Raw genomic sequence first — 9,943 nt, forward strand, 5'->3', positions numbered from 1 at the left:
GAAGCTGGCCTGGCATCAGGGGTGCAGCTGCAGGGTGAAAAGGTGTTCTTTAATCTGTGTGTCCTCCATCATTTATAAGCTTTCCCAGGAGGCTTTGAATCAGCAAGGGAGGCTGTACAGCCCTGTGGCCAACAATCCTGTTGTCCAAGAGCTTTTTCCTCCCCCTTGCATGCAGTTCCTTGTGTGTGGCCAGCAGAACATTGCTGCTGGTGCAGCTACTGTTTGCTTTCCTGTTTGCCCCTGCTGAGATTATGTGTGCTGCAGTCATTCAGCGCTGGTCATGGTATTACCAGCAGAAAAAGCTTCCTCCCTTTGCAATGCCACAGTGAGGATTTCTGTCAGTACTACACAGGCCAGACTGGGTTTGTGTTAGGATCAGATGGGCTGGCTTCATGGTAGAGCTATACAGATCGGCTGATCTGCTGCAGTCTGGCTCCTGCTGCTGAAATGGTGAGTGTGCTTTCTCAAAACCAATGTAAGTTTCTTCCATTATAAAGAATAGTTTCTCCCTCCTGAGCAGGACTAGTGACGATGGTTAAAATGCAAAAGCAAATCTGCACTGGTGTCCCTACAATGGTCCCCTCACAAAGCAGCCCTGGGAGAGTGTCTTGCCTTTCCCAAAATAGGGGCAGCTCAGGGTGCAGGTTCTCTGGTGAGAAGATGGGAGAAGCAGGCTGCCTGTGGCATTTGATACCAGATGCTTCAGCCCTCATTGCTCACAAACGGCACTTCACCAAGGCACTTTGCAGACCTGTGTCTGCCACAGGGCTAGTTTGACAGAATAATTCTGATCTTGTTGGCTAAAACGGGAGATGAAGAATGGAACTGCTGCGTAAGCCTTTAAAGGCTTGCTGGGAGCATCCCTGACTTAGCCTGTCTTTCCTTCTCCCTCCTCAAGTTTATTTCACACAAAGTAACTGCTTCAAAGGAAACCGTGTGAATAAACACCCTGCAGTTAATTTCTTGCCTTCAATTGCTTGCTCATTTGTGGATGACATGTAACATAGTCTGAGTTATTCAAATTACAACGTAAGCACCCTTTGCACAGCAGATACTGCTGCTGAGGCTTTTAATTGTGGTGTTTATATTTTGCAATGCGTTGGTTCCTGTCTCCTTTAGCTAATATTGAATGATCTAATCTGTGTCTCGTAAACGAATCTATTTTAGCTCCATTAGAATAACCCCTTAATTGAAGGCATACAGGCAGCCTGTGATGGAAGAAGCAATACTAAACAGTAAATACAGCTAATGGAACGATTTACGGTGTGTGGATGCTCTTGGCTTTGATGATACCCTGCTTAGCTGAGCTGCTGTGTTTGATTTTAATTGTAATGAGAATTAATTGGAGAGTGCTGTACAACAGCAGCCCTGCAACGGTGTTTTCATGTCTCAAAAAAGGTGAGTGAAAGTACCCACGTCAATTCAATGGTTTTTGCTTCTTTATTTTACAGAAAAAAACTATGGATGTTTATAGGAGAGAGGTGAGTGGTCCTTCCTTCACTTCGAGGTGTTCATCCTGTATGTATTGCTTACGTCAGTGTTGCATGGGGGCTCAAAGCCCCTTTTGCAGGGGATGAGCAGTTTTAAAACCACCAGGGTTTGGCTGGGAGAGTCTCTGCCCCATGGAGCTTTTGGTCAGTGTGCTTTCAGGACAGTTCCTCCCACTGCAGGCAGCCAGCAGCTCTCCCAGTGACGGGAAGGCTCAAGCAAGGACAGACACCAGGGCTAAAATCCAATAGATCAAAATTAGTGGTGGGGAAATCATAGGAGATACATCCAGTGGCGCCAGGGTAGAAGCAGCCAAGGATCAATGATAATTACATGCTAAATCACCCAGAGCATTTGTAGGTGCCTAGAATGGTAGCTATTATCCAATTTTTATATAGCATGGGGAGTGCTTTTTAATTATTTGCACATTGCAAAATGCTTTTCTGACATTTGCAGTGCGCTCAGGGAAAACAGCCATTTTACTAACACAGTTTAGGGAATCTCTGATTCCTTGGACATCCAATAATTAGGGAAGCAGCGGGCCCTGTTGTAGTTAGCCTCATCACCTTGGAGAGGGCATGCTTGAAGTTCAGGTAGAGATGGCGTTGTTTCACATCTCCATGTTCCTAACCATGGACGTGTCTGATCCCTCTCAGATCATGTATTATCAGCAGGCCATCATGAAGTCCAGAGTGAAATCTTCTGTCTCTCTTGGAGGGTAAGTCCTGATTTCCTTCTCTCCACACATTAATTAGTCTTCAGCACTCATCTTCAAATGAGATGATTAAGCTATCTGCTCTGGCAGCTGGTGACTCAGTCAGGAGAAGCGATGTGGTGGCCACACACAGTGTTGTTTGTGCTGTCTGGGCTGTGTGTTGCCTGGGCCAGGAGGCACAAGGCAGAGCAGGGATCAGAATCCCAGTGATAATGAAGAGGCTCCCTTGGAGCTAAGCAGAGCTTTGCCGTGAGTGTCTGTAGAGCAGCACCCAGTCAGTTGAGATTACCTCTGAAATCGAGAGATGTTCAGCCTGGTCAGGCCTGGACTGTGGTGCTTGAGACACAGCACAGCTCTGCAGCCTGGAAAAGCAGCTGCGTGGAGACTGCCTTGCGAGGATGCAGCAGTGTGTCTGTCCTGTGCCTGTCGCTGTGCGGGAGGAGTAAGCAGCGGGGACAGACTGACCCTCCTGTCGCTGGTCCCCAGCCTGATGGGCTGGGTACAGCCCCAGTTCTTGCTTGCATGGCGATGCTCACCAGAAGGCAGAAGAACTGAGGAAGTCTCTGGTTATTCTGTATTATGAAGGAACACATGCTTCTCCATGAACGTCCAAGCAATTAATTAGCAATTCCTCTTCTGGTGGGAGAGTTTCCTGATCAGATTCTCGATGAAGCCAATTAAGTGCAAAACTCCCAGTCCTAGCATTAGCCATTAGTATGTTTGCCACAGGCATTTTTTACCCAGAATTTTATGTGCTGGCCAGTTGCCTAGAGGTGCAGTCCACACCACCAGCCTGTTTTACATAGCGATTGCCACCCAGAGATCCATATCGAATCTGAGATAAACAAGGTGCTCAGGCCTGTTCCCTGGGAGAAGATGGTCGTGGATGAATGAAATGGGAGGAAGAGTCTGGGAAGCAAGTGCTGTCTTCTGAGAACCACAGTTTGCAAGGCACCAGCAGTTCTGCTCATTTCGTCTGTCACTGACTCCCAAGTCAGTTCAAACTCTCCTGCCTCAATTTTCAAACTGTGAGCCGGAGCTGGGGACGTCTGGCTACCTTCCAGGAATTTTGTGGTGCTTAACTGTTTGGCAATGGAGCTTTTCACACATTAGTTGTAGTCTTCTGATGGATAATGCTTATCACCTAGATCAAAAAATCCTCAGGAAATTTGGGTCTCCATCTCAACTGCAGGATTGGGTCCAAATCAAATTATTATTGATGAGTATAAGAGCAGCAATGAGATAATGCACATGCATCAGAGCATTGCATTGATTTAGGAGGAGCTACAAAGAACTAATCATTAAAAAGACAGAGCAATGTTACCTGAGTTGACAGGTTTAGATTTGTAGCTTGATTAGAATATATGAATTGGAGTGAATTATGCAGGTGCTGAATGCCTTGGCATTTCCAGTGAGAAGATAGGATCGAGCACTTCTGTGCCAAACCTGTGGTATGCTTTGTGCAGCAGCATTGTATAATTGCAGGATCTATGCCAAGGTGCCTGTTAGCAATGGGTCCTTGGACAGTGCACTCCCAGCTTTGAGCACATGAAAGCAGTTTGGCCTAGAAGGAATTTTAAATGCAGAAAACGGATGATTTTTTTCAAGAGTGAAAAAGGGAGGAGAAAGCTTCCAGGACATTAGTGAAATGGGCTCTAATTACAAGTCTGGCCAATTTAGAAGGTAGAAGAAGTGTTTGTCTGGTTCCTGCTAGGACAGAGACATTTTTTGCTTTGTGCCAAGCCCTCAGTCATTTGCAGAGGAATGAGCCGTGCGGTAGGTGAGCGGAGGAAAGGAGAAGCCAGGATGTGCCCTCAGCACCCTCACCTCTCCCGGAGCTCCCTCGGCTGTCCCATGCCCCGTGGGAAGGCTGTAGAGAACCCACCCTGAGCATATACAGTACTTGCCTCTTCTCTAGCTCTTTCTTCTCTATAATGTGAGGCACAAAAGCAGAACAGGATCAGGGCTTTGCTAATTGGCTGGAGAAGGAGACAGAAGCCATTTGGGGGGCTTAGTCCCACTTCCTTGAAATGAAGAGGCAAAGGAGGTGATGGAAGAGAGTCTTGTATCTCCCTGCACTTGAACTGACAAAATCACTGCTTTGAAAGACAACCAGGAAATTACTGTTTGGGAAATGGAGAAGATTAACTGAGCTAATGAATCCTTTTTTCTACTAAGGCAGGGGCCACATTCCAGATCCCCGTGCTGATAGGGCTGCACCTCTGAAGATATCTATAGTCTGTGCAACCATTTATTTGCTTGTAATGGGCCTGGCTGCAATTCTGCCTGCAAATTAATACTTTGATCTTGTTGGATTTACTTGCAGGCTTGTGAAGTACTCTGAGCAGTTCCTCTCCAATGATCCTATCCTGTCTGGATGTCTCCCCAGCAACCCCTGGATAACAGATGACCCCGAGTTCTGGGATCTCAATGCAAAACTGTATGTATTTGTATTCTTTTGCCAGCTCGTGGTTTACACTGACCTTTATGCAGATAGAAATCAGAAAAGGGAATCCCTGATTTCGTCATGATATCTGGTCTCTTATCATGAGCAGGGAAGCATTCCCTTTCTGAGCTAGCTTGGCCACACTAAAGAAACTGTCTCTTAGGAGTACTCCCTGCTGAAGTGGAGCCTTCCTTAACATTACAGAAATTCCTAAACTGATGATGGGAGTATGCACTCAGCCCCTGCTGAGTTGGTGTGATCCTCCCCTTGGTGAGTGAAGTCCATGTTTTCTAGCAGAGGAATGGAATATGACCAGTTACGCTCAGGTATAGCACTTGGTTTAGCGTTAACCCTGCTAAATTAGGTGCTGCCAATGGTGTAACAATTCAGGGTTCAATTACTGGTCCTTGATCTTTGCACACACCTCAGGCTGCTTTCTTAGGAGAGGGTTTGGGTTGGAGGCACATACTGGCAGTCCGTCTCTTCTCTGAGGACTCCCTTGGTTTTCCATTCAGATAGTATTTGCTAATTATACAGTGGCATCTCTGGGCTTGAAGCATACAACATACTACTGGTTCTCATTTGAGACCAGCAATCCTGTTAGAGTGATAATATCCCATTAGACAGCCCCAAAGGATACCTTCACAGAATGCCTTTATGAGAAGCAAAGCTTTGGGCAACAACCAGTGCCTCCTCCAGAATGGGACTGAGTCAAACCTCCAGCAAAGCTGGGCCGTCATTGTGAGCAGCATAAATCCGAGATAAATCCTCATCCCACTGTGTACCAAGTGGTTTAATTATGGCTTACTTAGTGGGCTGACTTCAGGAGCTCATTACAGCAATCTGGAAAACAGAGTGCTGAGAAGTCTCTTGGCATTCCAGCAAAGGGCATTTTGGTTTTAATTCATCTGCCAATTAGATGGCCCACATGAAACTGGCAGTGCTGTTTGTTTTCAACCTGTGCAGAGTGGAAATCCCCACCAGAATGCGTGTGGAGCGATGGGCCCTCAACTTCAGTGAGCTGATACGAGACCCAAAAGGTCGTCAGAACTTCCAGCTCTTCCTGAAGAAGGAGTTCAGCGGTGGGTCTGCTGTGTCTCTGTCTTTGTCCCTGCCTAGACCACACAGCAGGAGGCTGCACAGCTGAGACAGCAGTGATGGAAATCCATGCCTTTGCAGTAGGTGCTGTGAGCTGAGACAGTGACAAAGTCACAAAGTAAAAGCAGTAGAAGTGATTTTGGAGGCGATGGCTGTGCAGCCAGTGCATGCAATACCATCTAGTGGCACAGGACACAAAATACAGCCCAGGGCACTCCCTGTGCAGAGGGACTGCGCCCGGCAAGCTGGAACTGACTGGATTCACAAGCTCTTACAGGTGGTGTTTGTCCCTGAGCAGAGAGTAGGGAAAAAATCCTAAGGGGATTTTCAAGGTGGCTGTAAGAATTGGAGAGACTGAATTGGGACCAACATGTATCGAGTCAAACAAATTCAGTTTAGGAGTTAATAAATGGGATTGTGTTTTCTTCAGTCTCGCTCTTTGCTGACTGTGTCCTTGTTACGCAGGAGAGAATCTGAGTTTCTGGGAAGCCTGTGAGGATCTCAAGTACGGAGATCAATCCAAGGTCAAAGAAAAAGCGGAAGAAATTTACAAGTGAGTGAAAATTTTACATTCTTAAACTCTTTGTACGTGAGTCCCATCACCTTCTTCCACACCTTGTCATTCTCCAAATGATTTATTCCTGAGACTTTTCATTGTAAGCTGTCATCAAATGTGGCTGTCCTGTGTCCCCACATAGGAAAGGAGCTTTTGAATATGAAAGTGTAAGTATTGTTTTGAACCCTTTCAACCCAAAGATTCTATGATTCTGTGACTCTATATAGTTACCTTTCCTCTCCATTCTCCACTATTACATTTAGGTCTTAGCATGTAATTTAAATAGAGGTGTTGGAATAGCAAAGATCTTGGGAGTGCCGCGAGGAGAGTGGAGAGACCCTTTTTGCTTCCAGTGGGCTAAAATTTGGTTTATATTGTGTGTTAACGGTGCAAGAGGAACTGACTGCATGTCTACTGTTGAAGAGGAGATTGACTGCTCAAGATAGGGACAGCAAATTGTGGTGGGGAGTTGAAGGGACTTTTCCTTTCATGCACAGACAGAGGAATCTCCCGGAATTCCCCCGCTGTTAATGGCACTATTGATTCCTCCTCCTTGCAGGCTCTTCCTGGCTCCAGGAGCAAGGCGCTGGATTAACATCGATGGCACAACAATGGGCATCACTGTCAAAGGCCTCAAGCACCCTCATCGTTATGTTTTAGATGCTGCTCAGACCCACATTTACATGCTGATGAAAAAGGTTTGTTATTTGTTTCCAAAGCCTTAGGGGGATTCCAGTTCTCTGGGCCTTTCCATGCCTTTGTGTGCTATCAGTCACTTTCAAGTGGCCTTTGTTTGCAAATCCCTCAAATTTGCTGACTTAAGCAAGCACTGGTTCAGGCCTTTGTATTTTGCTGCTGCTTCTTCCCTCTAAGGCAGCATGTCCCCAAGGTGGTGGAGTTCAAGTCCTACAAGTGGACTTGAAAGTGGAAGTCCTACTTTCTAATACCAGCTTGGTCACCAGCTTATTCAAAGCTGGAACAAATCTTTCACTTCACTCAGTTAGTACAACTTTGTGTGCCATATCGGGCATCCCTATGGTGGAATGCATGAATCCAACTGTATTTAAGCAGTGGATGGGAAAGGTAGTAGCAGTTGTGATATAGTTGCGTGAGTTTTGTACCAAGAGCATAACCAGACATGGCCCATCTCACGTTTTACTGAGTTTTTTTCACATGTTTTTTTGCTATTATGTTGATGGGCACCTTTTTTTAGGACTGACTGATGCAGCAGACTGCAGGCTGATGTCAGCATATAATATGTCATGGCTTTCATTAGATCACGGTGACCACGAATAACCTGTAACTCCTCCTTATGAGCGGTGCAAAATCTGCTTAAGCAAGAAGGAGCATTATGGGCCAGAGCAGCAGCTAATTCACATTGACACTGAAAGCAGGAGAATGATACTGATTTTCACCCCTTGCTGAAAAGTTCAGCTCCCAAAACATGAGCACTTCACCCTGTAATGACTGCGAGACACCTTTTGGTCTGGATCTTACCTGGGAAGCTTTATTGTGAGATGGAAAATCTTGGGAATTTTACAAGATGAAAGAGTATTGGTTTAAATAGCTACATTTTCCTGAAAGATGCGAAGTCCCTTGGGCTTCTGGGTGAGATTATTCCATTCCCAGCCTCCCTGGCTCCTGAGCAGCTGTGTTTGGTGGTGATTTTAATAAGGGTGCTCACAGCTCATAACTACTGGTTTCTCTTTTTTCTCCTAGTAGGACTCCTATGGCCGCTATTTAAAGTCTCCAGTATACAAGGAAATGTTGGCCAAGGCTGTTGTGCCACAAGAGACTGTCAAAAAAAGGCAAGTGAGGCTGGATGTAATTGTGGGTTGTGTTTTTTCTTGTTGTAGCAAGGGTAGAAAAAGCCTGAGTTGTAGCAAAATTACTATGATTCAGATGTTCACTTAATTAAATAAAATTTTTCACTAAAAAGATGGCTTGCTTTGAGACTGATTATGCTGTTTATTTGTGAGGCTTTTGGAATTGGCTTGTGTGCAGTCAGAATCGACGATTGCTCAGTTGCCTTGGCTGTTGGGTCTGTTTAGAAAGGCTGTGGGTGTTGAATTAATCATGGCTCCTTTTCTGGAAGGAGAGAGCAGTGTGTACTGGGCATGGGAAAACTCCTGCCCATAAAACCTTGGCTGCTAGAGGAGACACAGAGCCACCACAGGGTCCTTCATGGGTCCTGCTCAGCTCTGCCTGGACAGGGCCACTTACCCCTGTGAAGTGAAGGTGACAGGCAGCCACATGGGAGCAAACAGCATCTTACTATGCACGACTGCTGGCACAAGGTAAACAGCTGTAGAAGAGACAGGCTTGAAATGGCTTTTTCTGACCAAGATGAAGGTTGTATAGCAAATTTAGGCCATTTGAACTCCAGTTGCTTCTTAAAGCTGAGTGTGCAATGTCAGAGCCAGACTGGGTGGTGTGCTTCTTTCTCTGTTCCGCTTCCACTCGTCAACCTAGCAAGCAAGAAAGAGGAATCGTGGACTTTCACACTATTGTTTCGTCTAAAGCCCATTTCAAGTCAGTGGAAAAACCCCTCCTGCTGACTTGCCTGGGGTTTGATTAGTGTTTCCTTGAGCCACACATCACAAGGTCGCTGGCAGATGCTGGTTGATCCTGGTGGCTACCTTTGCGTTTGTCAGTGCCTGTTCTGGAGACACAGTACTTGACATCCTAGACAAGCTAAAGAGCTAGTACCTCATCCAGAGGTGGCTTAACGCTTGTTTCTGCTGCTTCTGGTAATGGCTTTGCTGAAGCAGGTAGCGGGTGTCTCTTGGGGGTATCGCAGACACCAGAAACACTCATACTGATCCCTATCTTGATCTTGCTGAGAGTGCTAGAAAAAATTCCACCGATGGCAGTTTGGCTTCACGCTTGAGTATTAGTGCAAATGCTTACAACAAAAGGAGTAACATAGTGGCCTTCTCCTGGCCCTGGAGTTCCTCACGAGGACCAGGAGCAGGACTGACTTTATGTTTTTAGCAGTTCTGTAGCGGATGTGTGGCACTGAGTCACCGAGTCACGCTTTAAACCATCCACATTTGTGCTCCTTTGTTGTGAGGGTGACAGTGGCATACCTGTGTCTGTCTGAGCTTGCTCTCCTGGTAGGTTTACTTACCAGGGGTGAGTTTTTGGTGCCCTTCTACTTTTTAGTAACGCCCTGCTTCTCTCTCACTCTCTTGCCCAGCTCCACTTTCCCGTTTGGACGCCGTCACCTCCGCTCCAGCCCCAGCCCCATCATCCTGAGGCAGCAGGAGGAAGAGGCCAAAGCCAAAGAGGCTGCCACGACCGTGGACATCACACAGGTCATGAGCAAGCTGGATCGCAGGAGCCAGCTGAAGAACGAACCTCCCAAGTAGACTCTGGGCCCCGCAGGGCACAGTACAGGGAAAAGACAAGCCGAGGCTGGTGTTGAGCTTCGTCTCCCCTTCCTGAAGGTGTCAGTGCTGCTTTAGGTTTCCCAGGCCGGCTCTGCCAGCAGCCTGATTCCTGCACGTTGCCATGGCTTCTGGAGCAGCAAATGTCACTTCCCAGGCATGTCAGGCCCGGCAGTGCTGCCGGAGCCAGGCTGCTGGCTGTGCCGGACTTGGGGTGCAAGGCCCCGGCTCCCCGCTCACCTCGGTGGGGG

The 9,943-nt window shown here is 46.9% G+C and overlaps 1 protein-coding gene across 1 annotated transcript in view; it reads left to right on the forward strand.

Moving 5' to 3' along the window:
* The window catches only part of RGS9 (regulator of G-protein signaling 9), a 28,712-nt gene extending 19,038 nt beyond the window's left edge, over positions 1–9,674 (forward strand). The window contains exons 10-17 of the mRNA XM_010288277.1: positions 1,452–1,481; positions 2,145–2,206; positions 4,530–4,643; positions 5,616–5,731; positions 6,213–6,300; positions 6,863–7,001; positions 8,026–8,111; positions 9,503–9,674. Coding sequence (XP_010286579.1) covers positions 1,452–1,481; positions 2,145–2,206; positions 4,530–4,643; positions 5,616–5,731; positions 6,213–6,300; positions 6,863–7,001; positions 8,026–8,111; positions 9,503–9,674 — 807 coding nt within the window. The remainder of the gene's footprint in view (positions 1–1,451; positions 1,482–2,144; positions 2,207–4,529; positions 4,644–5,615; positions 5,732–6,212; positions 6,301–6,862; positions 7,002–8,025; positions 8,112–9,502) is intronic.
* Positions 9,675–9,943: the final 269 nt, after the last annotated feature.

The sequence above is a fragment of the Phaethon lepturus genome, unplaced genomic scaffold (genome assembly GCF_000687285.1).
Source record: "Phaethon lepturus isolate BGI_N335 unplaced genomic scaffold, ASM68728v1 scaffold34465, whole genome shotgun sequence".
Classification (NCBI taxonomy): domain Eukaryota; kingdom Metazoa; phylum Chordata; class Aves; order Phaethontiformes; family Phaethontidae; genus Phaethon; species Phaethon lepturus.